Source organism: Lepidochelys kempii, chromosome 4 (assembly GCF_965140265.1).
Source record: "Lepidochelys kempii isolate rLepKem1 chromosome 4, rLepKem1.hap2, whole genome shotgun sequence".
NCBI classification, from domain to species: Eukaryota; Metazoa; Chordata; order Testudines; family Cheloniidae; genus Lepidochelys; species Lepidochelys kempii.
This window is the reverse complement of record NC_133259.1, coordinates 54,410,342-54,427,457: the sequence shown is the minus strand read 5'-3', so window position 1 is coordinate 54,427,457 and position 17,116 is coordinate 54,410,342. Positions and strand designations below refer to the sequence as shown.

At 40.8% G+C, this 17,116-nt stretch overlaps 1 protein-coding gene across 3 annotated transcripts in view; it reads left to right on the top strand.

Annotated features, from left to right (window-relative positions):
- The window catches only part of SLC10A7 (solute carrier family 10 member 7), a 199,439-nt gene extending 184,361 nt beyond the window's left edge, over positions 1–15,078 (top strand). For all 3 annotated transcript variants that reach the window (XM_073341293.1, XM_073341294.1, XM_073341295.1), the window contains 2 exons: positions 10,622–10,767; positions 14,889–15,078. In XM_073341293.1, the coding sequence (XP_073197394.1) occupies positions 10,622–10,767; positions 14,889–14,933 (191 nt within the window). In that variant the 3' untranslated portion in view covers positions 14,934–15,078. The remainder of the gene's footprint in view (positions 1–10,621; positions 10,768–14,888) is intronic.
- Positions 15,079–17,116: the final 2,038 nt, after the last annotated feature.

Here is a 17,116-nt window from a genome sequence, read left to right as displayed (position 1 = left end):
TGGGATTTGCGGGGGCGGGGCCTTCTGTAGCTCTTTGCAGTTCTTACATCATGCACAAGTGGGCAGAGAGTTGAATATAGTTTTCAATGGTCAGCAAATAAAGCATGATTCACGTCTGGTCTAGGCATTATGTTGGATAGGACTCTCACATATCACGATCATCTTACAAAGACAATGAGTAAGGTCAAAACACACAACAGCCTACTTGGAAAACTGGCCAGAATGACATGGGCACCAACACCCAAACGTTATGCACTTCAGCTTTGGCACTCTGTTACTCAGTAGCAGAGTACTGCACTCCAGTATGGGCTGGCTCATCTCACACAAGGATAATCAATGTACAACTTATAACCACCATGTGTATTATTTCAGGCACACTTAAATCTACTCCTCTACCATGGTTACCAGTTCTCTGCAATATTGCTCCACCCAGTGTTCGCAGAGATGAAAGAGTAGCAAAGCTTGTGACAAAATTGCATGATATACCACATCTACCATTAATTAAAGACTTTGTTAATCCACCACAGGGTCATCTGCCCTCACAGCACCCGTTGTGGATAAGTTTAAGTGTGAGAGATTTATGGTAGAGGATGCGTGGCGAGCTTCATGGTCTGCAGAGAAAGTGACAAATAATTATCTTGTCTCTGACTCAATGTCAACCCGTGTTTGATTTACCACAAAGGCAATGGAGCCTTCTCAACCGATTTCGTACCAGACATGGAATTTGTGCTGCAGCAGTATTTCAGTGACATTTCAGAGATAGTCCACTATGTCAGTGCGGGCAGCCACAAACCATGACACACATTCTTGAGGAATGCAAAATGACTCAACTTCCTGGAGGTCTTCATGCCCTGAACATTGCTGATAAGAACAGTGTGGCTTGGCGTGAACGCATTGCATATGCCAAATAATAAATAAATCAAAGTGGTGTGCAGTTTCAGGATTTTAAAAAACCGTGGCCAAAAATACCTTCTTCCATCTACAGCTAACCAGAAGTTTGTGTTCCTTCCTCTAGGACACAGACCTAGCCGTAGTAATATATCCTGTGTCACCTCAAAGCTAAACTATTGCAGTGTGTTCTGTCTAGGATAACCATGAAAGCTCCATCTGGTACAGCATGCAACATCTCCCCTGAACGAGACAGACTGATCACAGTACATCACCAGTACTCTGTGCTCAACAACAGCTCCCCATCCAAGTTCTTGTCTGCTTTAACAGCTTTGTTCTCAACTTCTAAATCCTAAATAGGTTAGAACCTACTCATAACCATGACTACCTTTCTGCACCCCTCTGAGAATGCTGCCATAGCAGGGAAGATGTGGCTGGCAAAACCACTAGGAGAATTCTCAGAGGCTGCTTGGCAGTGTGTTCTTAGTGGTAGGGTCTTATGAAACTCTCTGCTACTGGCAATCAAACTGAGCTAGTGTCTTGCCTGTCTTGGACAGATCCCAATGCAAGACTCACCTCTCTGAACAGGTATTTCCTCAATCAAGAAGGCTGCTAAATGTCCTGGCATGCCTCCTTTTGTAATCAACTTCCAAAGTGATCCTGCAGAAAGACAATATAACTTAGAAAAGCTACTATTATTCATAACTCATGTGACAAAGCTCCAAGCCTGTACTGGTGGGTCTCACACTTCCAGGCAGATTCAGTGGCCTCAGAAGGTCACTAAGGCCCTCAATATGACCTCCCTTTCTCAGTATAGTGGCAAAGGTTACAGCTTATTGAGCTACTTTCATCACAGGCCAGTATGGGAGGTGGGAAGGTGGAATACCCATAGTCTCTGTTGCTCCTTAGAGCTCAGTAGGTGCAGTTTGGCCTCCTGCCTGGACCAAAGTCTGCTTCCCCTCTCAAGAGGATCTCAGTAAAGCATGGGGGGAAAGGGGAAACCCAGACGCACCCTCTACTTCGGGTTCCAGCCCAGGGATCCTAATGGTAGCAGCTGTTAGCGGTTTTTCCTTCACCATTGATGCTGCTTTGATTCCCTGGGCCACTTCCCCGTGGTCCCCTTTTCCTAGCTTCACCCTTACCTCAGGATTCAGTGATGCTTTCTCTCCTCCAGCTCCTTTCACCTGGGCTTCCCCTGAGAGCTTTTAAGCAGTATGAATGAGACCTTGATTTGTTCCAGCTGTGTCCGTTAGCCTAACAGCCTTAATTGGTTAATTGGCGTCAGGTGTCTTGATTAGCCTGGAGTAGCCTTTGTTTGGCTATCCAGGGAACAGGGACCTGCTCATTCTGAAGCTTCTACTTCTCTCTTATATCCTTCTGGTCTGAGTCTGTGACACTCAGTAATGTCTTATTTCTTGTATATGACTCTTAGATACCGTGGTAATTGATTCACTAGAAATGTATAGACAAATAGAATAGAATATTACAAATCTATAGACCAAGGACAGTATTTTAATTCTTGTAATTGCTTTTGTGATGTTTGCTTTTTCCTCTGATCTTCTGAATGGCTTGTGTGTCCCTACTTTCAGTGGTATTCTCTTTCTGTGGTTCCAACTATATTTCTCCAAGTAAAAATACTGCAGTTTCTCATATGTGCAATGCACAAGTAGTTTGGAATGTGATTCAGTAATATAAGTGATAAAGTTTTAGGATAAATGGTTTAGTATATGGACATTTAAGGGGAAAACACCGAACAATAAAGAAAAGTATATCAGCTAGCAATAGTTCGGGTTTGGGAGTGAAGGATAATAGCCTGTATTTTGGTAGCAATAAAGTGTTATATTAAGTTCTCTCAAATCACAGTAGTACTATAGAAAACAGCAAGTGATGAAACGCTGCTATGAGGAAACTTCCAAATTCAGGGAGCATAAAATAAACATATTAAAATAGAAAAACTGAGCTACAGTACTTATTGTTTTATCCTTTCCATCATGGGTATAGGATAAAAGAAAACTCTTACTTGCTTGTTAGAAGAAGAAAGCTCTTACTTGAAGTTTCTTACTTGGCAGATGTCAGTTGAAAGCTCTGCTATGGAATATGCTGCAATGTCAAACTCTGTTGGGTAATTTTAGACAAATGTGTCATGTGTGACATGGAAATATGGCATGCTGTACATTAGTGATTTCCCAAGTGTTTGGATCAGGTAGTAATGTGCTGAGAAAGTGCTCTTTATCTATCCACCCTGTGTACTTGTATAGCAGTGGGGAAATGCTTTTGGTAGAAATTACTTTAGTCAGAAAAAGAATCCATTTACAATATGTGCCTTCTAACATCTTTCAGACAATGCATTGTATTAAAGAGGCACTTTTTGATTAATGTTTTATAAACATTTTTCAGCATGACAGCTTAAAGTCCCTGTAAAATTGTAAATGCATGCACAGTGCTCACTTCCATAAAGTCAAATGCCATCTCATAAAGTCTGGTTGGATCCTGTCAACCATGGTGACACAGAATCAGTACCTTGGAGCATTAAAATTAATTTGCTTCATTTATATGACTGCAATGATAGCTAGATGAAAAGAGCCCTAAATTTAAATTTGCTTTAAAAATACCTTCAAATCTTGTAGGACTTTTTTATTATTTTACAGTTAACTAAATGTAATGAAGTGCCACATGATATTTTCATAGGGCCTTGTATAAAGGAGACTAGAACATGTGAAAGTAACAACGGGGTTGTGGGGAGAGAGAGAGGAAGTGAAAGATGTGCACTGGGTGCAAGGATGGGGGAGGGGAAAACGGATTTCAGTTGAGTTAGTTACTTGGGAACCGGTAGCCTTAGATCAGGGATGTCCAAAGTACAATGTTGGGGCCAAATCAGCATAGGTGAGGGGAGAAAAAAGAGCTTTTCTGGCACACACACTCAGTACCCTTGTGTTGTAGATACCCCACCGTTATTGTTGGCCATTTTGATAGCCATGGAGGTTGGACAAGCAGATTTTCTCCTACTTGCATATCTGCTCCACATACGTAACAGGCTACCTTCTCCACCCTTTGAATCACCACCAACCAGGGTGGACACAAGCCCCATCATATTATTTATTAGGTCCCTTCCACCAATTCACCAGTGCAGCCTTGTGTAGCCACACACAACTGAAAGTAAACTTCCCCCTTAACACACACTCTGGAGAGTGAGAAAGGAAGATCACCCCATCCTGAGATCCCGTATCCCCTGGTCTCTGCCTGACACTTTCTTGTGCTTTCTTCTTGTCCTTTTAATTGTTCCCAGCTGATTGGTTGATTGCTTTCATTAGCTGGTCAGCTTCCTGTCTAATTGAGCCCCCATCCGTCCTATTAATTCCATTCCAGGAGGGAAATAGCTAGTACCTTTAGCGACCAGAGCACTGGGTCAGCTCTAGGCCCCTAACACTGTATCACAAAATGCTTTAATGTTAGTAGTAAAAGAGTGGTGAAAGACATGGGAAAAGAGCAGAAACATCAGGAATAAATGGAAATCTAGCCTGGCCCTCCTCTCATAACATCTGTTTACACTGGTGTAACTCCATTGCCTTCAATGGAATTACACCTGATTCTCACTGCTGTAAATGAGAGGAGAATTGGGACCCTCGTGCAGCAGAAGAACATGGGTTAAAAGGGCAAGAACTGAGAAAAAGAAGAAAAGAGAATATGCAGGAACAGAAAGGTTAGGTGAGGGAGAACATAAAGGACCAGAAGAGGAAGAAAAAAGAGCCCATCGGAGTACAGGAACCGAAGACTGAGAGGGAACACAGGAACAATGAGAGCAGACAGGAGAAGGAGAAGAAAGGAGCAAGCCCGAGGGAGCAAGAAACAGGGAAAATCCAGCTGGAAATATGCTTATTTTTTCCCCAGAAGTGAGGACATTTTTTGGACGGTCCTTGGTTGGTGTTCCTCCTTTCTGCTTTTCATCTCCTGATCCTGTGAGGTGCTGTGTTCTCATCTAACTAGGCCCCATGGCTCCTTCTTTTCTTGGAGGTGAATGTGTGTGTACCTGACCACATGTCTGTCAGAATATTTGACCACCTCTGCTTTACATCGTGGAGATCATACAGTGAAGCCATAGCAGAGTCGAAAATCCCAGCAAAAAATCCCCTCCCTCTGATTGCAGTGTAAATCAGGACTAACGCCAGTGAAGTCAATCAGATTACACTAGTGTGAGGAAAAATCTGGCCCAATGACTCTTAAGAAAAAACAAAACAACAAAACCCACCATCCAAGCATACAGCAATATATGTCAGGGTACATATAACCACTTTTAAACCATCAGGTAGAACTGCACATATGCTAACAAAAATCCAAGAAAAATGAGTTCAGAAACGCTTAAAGTATTTTGAGAAAACCTGTGAGGTGTCTAACTGACCTTATTTTATTTTAATGTATGTGCTCTGATGCTGTGCAAACTTATTAGTTTAATCTTGCTGTAGCTATCTTACTACATTAGAGTCAGTAGTAGTATGCTATAAGTGATGAGCAAAACAGGAGCGGACAGACCAAAATAAAGATAACCAGATCCTTTTTGCTTAGCACCTTCATTCCTTGCTATCCATCTGAAAGATTTAAATTCATCCCCTTCACTTTACTATTTTTGTTATGGCAGCACCTGCTCATGTCACTACTGTTTCAGTCAGTATTTCTGTTATAGCTTCAGTTAACAGCAGTTCACAACCTCACCATTAAAATACATTGCAGGCTGAAACTTCGCATACATCCTCAGCCCAGGAATCAAGATGGGGGCTCTCTTTGTTTGCTTGTTTATTTTAAAAAGTTTTGCTCTTTGTTATAGGAGAGCAAAACAAAATAATGTAACAGGTTTCCAATTTGAGTCTTTCTTCTTTTTTACCTTAAAAATTATGTATTTTTTTCCTAATTAAGGGTTTGCAAGATTTTCTTACGTGGTATACAATAACATCTCTGGATACTTTTATTTTATAAATGGCTACGTTTTACATAGAACTACAGCTACAGTCCTATAGACTCTTAGTGGGATAGAAGGCATTTTAAGTATTGTTTGGCACATTACACACAAACATTTCTATTTATCTTTTTTTTTTTTTAAATTTAGGGAGTAATTTTTAGCCAATGAAAAGCCAAACTTCCAACACTTTGTTTTCACCATTACTAACATGAGTTTCTGAGCATCCAGTCTGTGTTACTCCCCAATTCCATATTTAGTACAAACACATAAAAGATGGCAAAGGCTGGGTTTGCAGTAAGTGGGAGCTGCATAAAAAATGAACAGGATTTTTTCTTAATTAATGCATACCTGAAAATTTACTCCATCCCCAGTCAGCTTTTCCTGTTAAATTATGAAACTTTATTCTAATTGCACATTAATGGCTCACAAAGAGCTACTGTTTTGACATGTATCTAAACAATCCATGAATTAAGGATCACTTAGTACCCAACAATCTAATTATATTGTCACACTAGTTACAATACTTCGTAGTTATGGATGACAGTCTTCATTTTACTTCCCAGTTTTTACTGACTCATAGCTTTTCCCCCAAAAAATCAACTTTTAGGCTAACATTTCTCATGTTTATTCTCAACCCAGGACTTTGAAGAACATGTCCGTCACTTTGGATCTGGGACAGAATTGGGAGTCAGGGTTCTAGTTCTGCTTCTGCCGTTAGTTTCCTGTGTGACCTTAGGCTAGCCATTAAAGCTCTCTGTCTTAATTTCTCCATATGTAAATATGGAGAATGGGGCTTATTCACCTTTGTAAAGTGCATTCAGATCTCTGGATGAAACTGTGCTACCTAAATGCTAAGTACAGTATTATTATCATCATCATCAAGTTGAATGTAGTGCGTTCAGCAAGTAAGTCATTTTTCAGATTTCTTTCTTGTATTTAGAGGACCGTACCTTTTTTTTTATGCTTCAAGTTCTGAAGTTTGGGATGGCAAATTGTTATGCAATAAAACTGTTTCCAGTGTGCAAAAACAGCATGGTGGGCATGTGTAGCAAAGTATACTCCTTTGCAATGCAAGTATCCATCATATGACTCTATCCAAATATAGTGTATTCACTAGCCTCAGAAAGTCCTTGAAAGATCTTTCATCCCTGCACTGTGTGGCGAGCTCCCTTTCTACTGCAGATTACCATGAATCCTCCAGGCCTTTCAGAAGTCCAGCAGGACTCGCATCCTTTTAATTGAGATATGGCACAACAAAACCAACTTTAAATGTCTCCCCCTTTTAGGTTGATGACAGACCCATAATGTTGTTTGAAGGTGTTTGTTTAATAATATTGGACCCAGTCCTGCAGACCCTTATTATGTAAGTGGTTTTTCACTGGGTATACTCACATGAGTAAAGACTGCTAGTTATGAGTATGGTCTTGAAGGACTGGAACCAGTATTAGTGGTTTTGTGTAAAGAAACTGACAATCTGGATTAAAAGGAGCTCCTGAGGCGTGCTGTGGAGGCACCATGAATAAGGATGAGTTCGGGCAGCATCTTTGGATAGAGCATCACGCATGGATCAGGATTAGCTGGAGCTGTGAATGTGGGGCAAGTAGGTTTTATGCTGCCTAACTAGGGAGGGAGACAGTACTTGGTCCGGGAGGCCAGTAAGAGGAGGAGTTCACGAATGAAGGGGGATGTTAGTGTTTTTTAGAAGCAGTAATTTTGGTGGATCCAAGCCATCAGCTGGTGGGAGTGAAGAAGTGTCTCACCAGCTCAGTAGTGTTGCTCTGGCCAACTAAGAAGCCACATAGATGGACTCAGAAAGAAGAATCCAGCCCACCTTGTCTGGAAGGATGAAGGCCAAAGTGTGAGTCCCCTGGAGTGACATTTAAATCAGGAATAAAATAGGATGAATTCTCAAGGCTCCCCTAGGGAATAGCTGGTACTTTCATGTGTAATCCTCTCTATGGTCCAGACAAGGCACTGATCTGTTACATGTTCTGTCTGCACCCTTGTTTGGTGGAGCATAGTAATAATTTTCTGTGTCTTAAAAGAAACATTTTGAACACTGATGTGTTTGAAGAAAACACCTGGATAACTTCATTCTATATCATCTTTACACAAAATAACGTATTCTTTTAAATGGTAAGTAACCATGAAGTGCTTCTGAAAGGTGATAGGCTGAGGTCTTAAAGATATCCTGTATCTTTCTGTATCGGCATGGGAGAGCACAGACAGCATCAGTCCAAGTTTCCCCACACTGCCCTGTCAATGCACCGCAACCATGGCCAGACCCACTAACGGGGGAGCATGTGGTTGACCTTCTAGTGACATGTTCATGCCTTCATTTCTCTTTTTAGGCTGCCATTAGTAGTGTTAATTCTGCAGATGATTTGTGTGATGTGGCCACTTGTCCACTGGGGACGGAATTCACATCAGCAGCTCATTACACATAAGTCATTGAATAGCCATCAGATGGTGTGATCTCTTACATTCTCTGCTAGACCTCTGTGGAGCTTTGCAGGTTTGGCTCATGGCAGTTTGTCCAAACTTCTTGATTTTGGTTCATTTTGACTTCCACCATCCAGATGAGAGTGAAGAGAAGAGGGGTTTAAGAAACCAGCTCCTAAGCGACCAGAGGAGCTAGCAGACAGGGGACTTTTGCGAGGGAGTGTAAGGTGTGCATGTGTGAGAGGCACCTAACAAACATTCTCTAAACTTAGACCGATAACACTACCCACCCCAATGAAGAATAAAAACAAAAAAATCCTGCAAGAGTAAGAGTAAAAGAACTCTGGCAGAAGTTCAGCAGCAGAGTGGGGGCGGGGGAGGATATCCAGTTTATTGCACTGAATGCTGCATGCACGATTGTGGCATACGTGTGCATTCAGTGCAGGTAGCTCCTGGCCTTCAGAGACCAACTATGGGCTCTGGAGACTAGAGTGGCTGAACTGGAGGAGCAAAGGGAGACAGAGAGGTTCACAGAGGTGACTTTCAGGGACATGGCAGAGCAGTCCCATCCCCACTCTGACAACCGCTGGGCTGTTGAGAAGGTTGAACGTCTCAGAAGGAGAACATCAAGCTGGGATGGAGGAAAACAATCTCATAGTTGGGACCCTCCTTCCAGATGGTGTCACGGTGTCCTCGCATTGAGGAGATCCCTCCAGAGGAGGGGACCCCAGTTATTGGGAAGAGACAGGTAATAGTCATGGAGGCTTTGGTTATTAGGAACGTAGATAGATGGGTTTGTGATGGCCAGGAGAACAATGTGGTGAATTGCCTGCCGGGTGTGATGGTTGCAGACCTCTTAAGACATCTAAACATACTTGTGTGCAGTGCTGGGGAGGAGCCGCTTGTCATGGCCAAGACCATAACAGGGTTCAAAAAAGAACTAGGTACATTCATGGAGGATAGGTCCATCAATGGCTATTAGCCAGGATGGGCAGGGATGGTGTCCCTAGCCTCTGGTTGCCAGAAGCTGGGAATGAGTGAGGGGATGGATCACTTTATGATTACCTGTTCTGTTCATTTCCTCTGGGGCATCAGGCACTGGCTACTCTCAGAAGACATGGACCTTTAGTCTGACTCAGTAGGGCTATTCTTATGTTCAGATGGTTCATGTTTCCTCCAAACTCAGCTGAGATTTGCCAGCCTCTACAAACCCAAGCTTGGGTTTATGATAAAAATTTCACCTATGCGGGTTTTGTAATGAAAGTTTCGCAGATCTCATCCCTGCCATCCTTTCCCTAGAGTTGAATCAGTGACCTAAAGGTGAAGAGTTTTGTGTTTTATTTCCAGCCCTATATGGAAAAACATTCCATAAAAAGAGATCCTCTCAGATTATATAAACTTATTTTACAGAACAAGTATTTAAAAAGATACCTTGTTTTAGTATATAATGGCTGAGTCAGACAGAGACATACAAATTCATTATCTATCAAGATTCTCCTTGGGAAAGTGTAATAGAAATAGCACTGCTGAGCTCAAACTAAGTCTCCTAGGAAAGATGTCCTACATTTGGGACTTTACTTCCACTCCTCCCAACCACCAGCCTCCTCTGTACTCTAACCATTTCCTAGTTCTCCACTAACTACTTCAGCTGATTTGTTCTGCCCCTTTAATTCATTAGGACTTTTGTCTTCCTCCCTTTCTTCAGAAACTCATTGCTAGAGTGGGAAGTGATACTATCTCGCTAACAAATGAATATTCCCTTTGACAGGCACTTGGCTCCATCTGAGCCATAAGCATCAGTCAGAGCAGGGAAGGCTGATGATTGAACACTTCTCTATGAAAAAGGAGTGGATCAGGAGTTTGTAGGTGCACAGTGCTCCCACACAGCTGGTAGGACTTGAGGAAGATTATGAATGGGAGCAAATGGTCAGGTTCATAGGGAACAAGTGAGAAAAATGAGGATAGAGCAAAGGAGAGAAAAAAAAATAAAAAAAATCCAAGACTCCTTCCTGCACCTGTACAATCACTCTCCATCAAGGCAAATCTGCATCAAGCCTCTGGCTGGAGCTTGGCATCACTCCACTTAATTAGGGAACTTCTGTTTCAAGCCTTTCTGGTATTCTAAAGCTTTGCCAGAGGAGGAAAGGGTCCTCTGCAGTGGAGTTGTTGTGTAATAACCTTTTTTTTTTTGCCTTTCACAAGATTCTTCTGTGTCTTCATTCTTGCAGAAATGTTCTTTTTCTCTAGTTGAAATCTTAGTAAAATGTAAAAGGTTTTGCTGTGATCCTTGAAATGAAAAGCAAAGTTGGAGTCTTAAGTCTGCTGTCTTTGTGTCCACAGGGATTCCAATGCTGAAGATAGTATTTTCCGGCTATGAGCACCTGTCGTTAATTTCCGTCCCCTTACTTATCTATCACCCAGCTCAGATTCTTCTTGGCAGTGTGTTGGTACCAACAATAAAATCTTGGATGGTTTCTAGACAGAAGGTAAGAAATTGCACCCACAGACATATTTATAATGCAGAGTACTTCTTTTTAAATGTAAGAAAAAATAACTGTAAGTAAATGTAACTCTGAAACCCTTCATTGTTCTTGTAGATCCTGGGCTAGGGGTTTCCTTTGTTCCTTTCTTGTTTTATGGTGGTGTTATTCAAAATAAGACTGAATGAAAACCCAGGATTCAAACATCCCAGATTTTTGAGAAATTCAGATCCAGATCAGACCTCTGCAGCTGGCTCCTTGCTCATTAGCAAGCCAGGCACCTGACTCAGAAAACCCCCAATAAGAAGGCCCTTCATAGATCTGAATTTAACAGCATGAGCCAATCTCTATCAAATAAAGCTAGCTTTGGAATTTCTCTTCTGGTGAGATTTCATATATCTATCATTTTGAGATCTTGTGTATATGCTGGGTTTTGTTGTTGTTTTTAAACAGGAGCCCTGTATGCAATGAATTAAAATCATTCAGGACTAAAGCTTTCATTGTTTTCTAACATTATGTTGTCCTTTATACTTTATGAAAAATATACAGATTACTAGGTGGATGACTGGTATTTCATGTCAAGTTTTAAAAACAAAAATATAGCATTGGCTGGTTCATAGGGCTGCAACATGATACAGAGAGGTTTTTCATCTCCAAGTCACTGGGTCAAATTCAGTTTATTATAGCAGTGATTGGTGCTATTACCATTTGATAGCTGTTCAGTGGTCCATGTGAAATAGGTTTAGTGGTGTCTGTCCAGTTCTTAAGATAGAAATAACAACACCAGAGAAACAAATCCTTGTGATGGACACTAATTGGCACCTCTGGTTAGCAGAGATGACAAGGATTGAATGTATATGGAGACTGGGAAACTCTCACCCATACAGGGAGTCCTTGTAGGTGAAAGTTGAGGTACATTACAGCACAGTGTGGGAAAGCTTACACTGCCACTGCCTAAGTCTCCTCAGTAGGCAGAGAAGAAAGCTGACTGAAATTTTCAGAATTTCAAATTTTCAACAAAAATGTTGGGGTTGTTGAGTCAGCAGCCAAAGAGGCCATCAGCCTCCACTGCTGTCAGTCCAACGCCCGTGTCAAACTCTGAGGCTAGGATTTTCAAACTAGTGATTTGGGGTGCCTCGGTTTTTGGTTTCCTAACTTGAGACACCTCAAACGGTGCCAATTTCCAGAGAGTGGATCCTCAGCACTGTCTAAAAGTCAGGCCACTTTAAGGCATCTCAGGTTGGGAACCCAAAATCACTAGTCACTTTTGAAAATCATGGCCTAAAACTCAGATTGAAAATTTCATCCCCTAAAAAAGCCCTTTCAGGCAGATTTTATCAATAAAAGTACAGTAGTCCTGATCTTCAGCTGTGCTTGGGTCTAACTTTGTGCTAGTCCTGAAAAAAGCCCAGTTAAACTGGCATCTCTGGCCAGAGTATGATCACCCACACTGCTAGGGCATTACAGCTTTAGTATCACCTCTCTCTTCCCTGTGGCCAGGATAGGGACTATGGCTGGAGCTAATCTGCACATCTGTGATCTCCACTTGTAGTAAAGGCCTCTTGAGGCTGTTGTCAGTTGCAAGTTACAGTAGCCTTCAGGCAGGGTACAAGACTGGGGGAGAGCAAAAGTGATATGGAACCACCATTGCACCTCCTTTGGAGGTGCACCAAGCACTAGTTTCTTATTCATTAAGTACCAGACAAGTCATCTACTCAGACTATAATGCTGCAATAAAGATATTTTGAGAAACTGTCATTCTGCTGCACCAATATATTTCACTTGGTCTCCTGGGTTATTCACATGAATATTATTTTAATTACTCTATTTTTTTAAAATCAATGAAGTTTTTGGTACAGATGCAATAATTACAATAGAACTGAATGTTGTGACTGGATAATGGTCTCCCGCTTTGAAAATAAACATGTCATCATCACCTTGATGTTTATTTTCTATAAACACCTTGGCTTCACTTTGGCATTTCTCTTGCAGTGGGAGACGGTTATCCAGTCACAGTTCTCAGTTCCACTGACATTCTTGCTTAATTATGATAGTACATGTGATCTGCTTGTATGAAATTGAATTTAAATATTTAGAGGTTCATCTGCAGTAGGATATTTCTAGCTTGTAAATATGGCAGCAAAATCTGCCAAACTACAAAGTAAAAGAAATTGTTACCCAAACAAAATGTGAAATTGTCTCTCTCTCCTGAACCCCTTGGTATATAATATCCAAGAGTACAGTTTCTAATGGCTAAATTTTGGCAGTTGTTAAATGCTGATAGTTGTTGGGAGACATGGCATTACATATGCCCAATTTATTTTTAAGGAATTTTTTTATGTTGGTTTTAAATAACATTTGCCAAGGAGCTTTTACAGGCTTGAAAAATGTATAAAACTAAAGGACAGATATTTGCAAAGACCCACCAAATTACATCTCTCAAAATATAATTCTCTTATTTAATCAACCCACCGCAAAATAATGGTCTCCATCCTCATACCAACTTACATCTGTTAAAGTACCCCTTCAGGATAAGCCCAGGAAAAAGCATGACTGTTCTCTGATAAGGGTCAGCAAATCCCATCTCTCTAGGACCTATAGGAGTTGTGAGTTAACTTCCAGAGTTCAGAACTTCTCTTAGAAAATGTCCTTCCTCCCTCCCCCTTTATAAAACAATGGGCTATTAGGACTAGCACCATCCCGGATAGAAATTTCAGACTTATACCACAGGAAAGAGCTTGCCTCTCAAGTAATCAGGTCATGTAAAGCTTTTTTTCAACACTTTATATTTCATCTAGAAGCTGATTGGAAGCTTGTATAGATCACAGAGCACTGGTGTAATGTGCCATAGGACACACTACTTAATAAATAGACAACCACATTAAGTGCCATGTAGGGTGCATTGCAGCAATTTTATCTCCCCCGACAGAGGCATGGCTAATAAATAGGGTCTACACTCAAGAGAAGAAGCCATGCTTCTCTGACAAATGCCGCTGAAAGAAAGCGTTCTTCACAGCTACTATGTGAGCATCCAGGAGCAGTTACAGTCTAATCCAGCACCAACACTGCAAGTTGGAGGACAAACCGCTACGTGTACTCCCTAAAACAAGAGGTCTTCTCCCCACCAACCTAGAAGCACTATCTCCGCTTTGTATGAGTTGAGCCTCAGCTAGACAAGGACTAATTTGCTTGACTTCACTCGTTGGGTCATGCACCAAGATAGTGTAGAGCTGGGTGTTGTCAGCATATTGGCGGCATCTAGTCTTGTATAAGTATTTAATGGGGTGGTTGACAAGCTGTAGAAACTGATACAGACATTAAATATATTTAAAACTACTGTGTGAGAGGCCTCAGGACTGATCACTTATTTGCTTATTGTTACCATCTGGGACTTCTCGGAAAGGAAACAGTGATATTTGATCACCAGTCAATGCAACTGGTACAATTTCTGTACTATAATCAGGCCTGAAACCTCATGATCAGAAGTCAAGGGAATGCGAGGACTCCAGATATTATCTGAATAGCCTCTCCTTAACCTTCTCAACAATCTGTCCCCAAAAAGGGAATTTAAAACAGGTCAATAATTGGATTATCTGCCTCACAAGATGATTTCTTGAGCAGAGCCTACCAGTTGCTCTCTTATGGATAGCTGAATCTCAGCCCACCAGCAGAGATGCTTTGACAGTCTCCTCCAACAGTTCCAGTGCTCTCCTGCTGGGCTTTGCCACTCAGGAAGGACACAGGTACTAGTCAAAAGTTGTAACACTAAACTCCCCAGCACCTCAGTGAGTGACAGTGACTGAAATGCAAGTAGAGGGGAGTTTGCATTTGCCCCCTCCAGCTGCTACTCTGCCTCCACAGAGGCGCACAGCTCAGTTTAGAGTCAAGTGATTTTATTTTCCAGGTAAGATGAAAATCCTTCACAGCACAAAAAACTTGACTCTAACTGAGTGGAAACGACTTAGAACCTTTCAGTTATAAACTGTAATAAAGCTGGATAATATGGCTTCTCAGAGCCACCTGGAAATATACTGAACCCTTTGCACCCACTAAAATAAAAGCTTGCCTTGTATTTGGTTATAGTCTTTAGCAACGCAATAAATGACTGTTTTGTTTCATGTTTGCAGGCACTGAAATTAACAAGACAGCCCAAAGCACCTGTGAAGGTATAACAATGGAAGCAGTCCGTGTCACAGTGAATGTATATATGTACTATACTGTACACACACAGACAATTGAGAAGACTGGTATTTGTGAATGTTGCTTTAGCGCATATTTTATTTTTCTATATATATTAAATAAGAGATACCTGTTTAAGTGCCTTAAAAATGCATTTTTGGCAAAAGCATTGATTCCAGAAGCCACTTTGTTAGTTACTGCAAGAGGTTGTACAGTATTTTGTAGTCATTTAGTTTTTATTTTTCTAACAGAACGAATTATCATAATAATTAAAAGCTGTGTTCCCTTCATCACCTCTCATTTGAAGCTAGGATGCACCACCTGTAAGTTAGTGTTTTAAACTAGCTAAAATGACCAGGGGCTATGCTGGCTAACTTTAGAGAAGTGCTTTCTGAAGTTCTGTTCAAGATTAACTTGAATTTCTATGCGATTCTCTTCTCCTCCCTAGTCATATGACTGTGACATGCCTTTTTCTTCTGAGTTTGTGTACACTCAGCATGGGGCCATCCATTGGGTAGGAGCTGAGAAGCATAAATTATTTGCATTTCTTGACACAGTTGTCTAGACATTCCTTCAAAGTTAATGGTTTCTCAAGAAATTTCTTTCAGTTCTGTATTATGATACTGTGGCATTGTATGTCTTAAGTGCATCATAAGCTTCTTCAAAGAAATGGTCTGGTGCTTGGGTTATGAGTGAAATATTTGTGTTTTGCAACTAAGAGGTTTTTTTTTTATTATTTATCCAAGGTGAACACATTTTTTTTCTTTTTTTCTGTTCTTTCTCCCAAATGCAACACAGAGATTTGCAGTGATAGGATTTAGTTGCTATTTTTAAAATAGAATCTTTACCATAGTAAAAGCAAAACTAAGTTATATATTGCCATGTTAATAAACCTCATGAGGACAAGAAAGTTGACAGTTTTTTTCTCTAATTGAGAAGGTTGTAAGGCAAATTAAGAAGGATGCTTCTAACAACAAAAACATTATCATGGTTAATTTTACAATCAATTGCAAATATTTTCTTTAAAAATATAGAATTTTTTTTTAATAAACAGAGAAAAGGGACCAAGGATACATGGAGAACAGGTATATAGTTGAACACACAACAAGCACCATATTCAAAATGTCAGGCAATTAGAATGGGTGCATTAACATGAATTTTAAGAGGTACCTCTCTGCTGGAATTGTGGTGGTGACTGTCCATTAAAAAATAAAAGAGAAAAAAAGAAAACTTCAAACAATAAGATAGATAAAAGTACAGAGTTCAGAGGTATCCTGTATGTCGCTATTCCCCTTGCACTCAATTGCATTGCAAGCAGTAACTGCAAACACAAAGGGGAAGATCCTCAGTTTCTCTGCTATAGCTCCATTGAGCTATGAAGATTTATACCAGCTGTTGATCTGTCTTAAGATGCTTGGGATGCATGTCCCCATGTGTTTGTCAAATTATTTTTCGCTGTATCTCTCCTGTTATTCCTGTTATTTTTCGCTGTATCTCTCCTGTTGGTTTAACATAAGAGGATTCCATTTGGTGCCAAGCAGAGATGCCTTGTGTTAGCAGAGGTCTGTAGTAGGCTGCTCCATTGCCACTGAGATTAAAATATCAGACATTATTACTGGCTGTCAGTGATGTGTTTTGAAATCATCAATCCCTGATCATAAAACATGCAAGCAACAAAGATTCTGCAAGGTGCTGACGCCCTCAGTTTCCATTAACTAGAGTTGAACCAATGAAACTAAACACGAATGAGAGTTGAGGGTGCTCAGCGCCTTCCAAGATTGGGCCTGTATTATCTAAGCTTCTTTTCAGCTGCAAATAATGCACAGAGCAGTGGCCAGTGAGCTCAAAGATGTTTTTGATAAGTGTGCCTTTAGAGGTGTGCTCAAACCCAGTTATGAAAGTAGATCAAACATAAGTTTTTAGCTCCAAATCATAAGCTTCACTTTATCAAATGTTTAACATAAAGTGGCTCCATATGCATCAAAATTCCTTTACCTAATGCTTAAGAACACTGAGAGCAGCCAAGGGTTAGCTAAAGGGCACAGTTCCATTATAGCTTTTTTGTTTTGTTTCCATGAATCTGTCTCTGAACCCTCAAAGTATAAAAAGGCCTGATCCAGCTCCAGTTGAGATCAGTGAATTTTTCTGTTGGCTTTAATAGGCATTGAATCAAGCC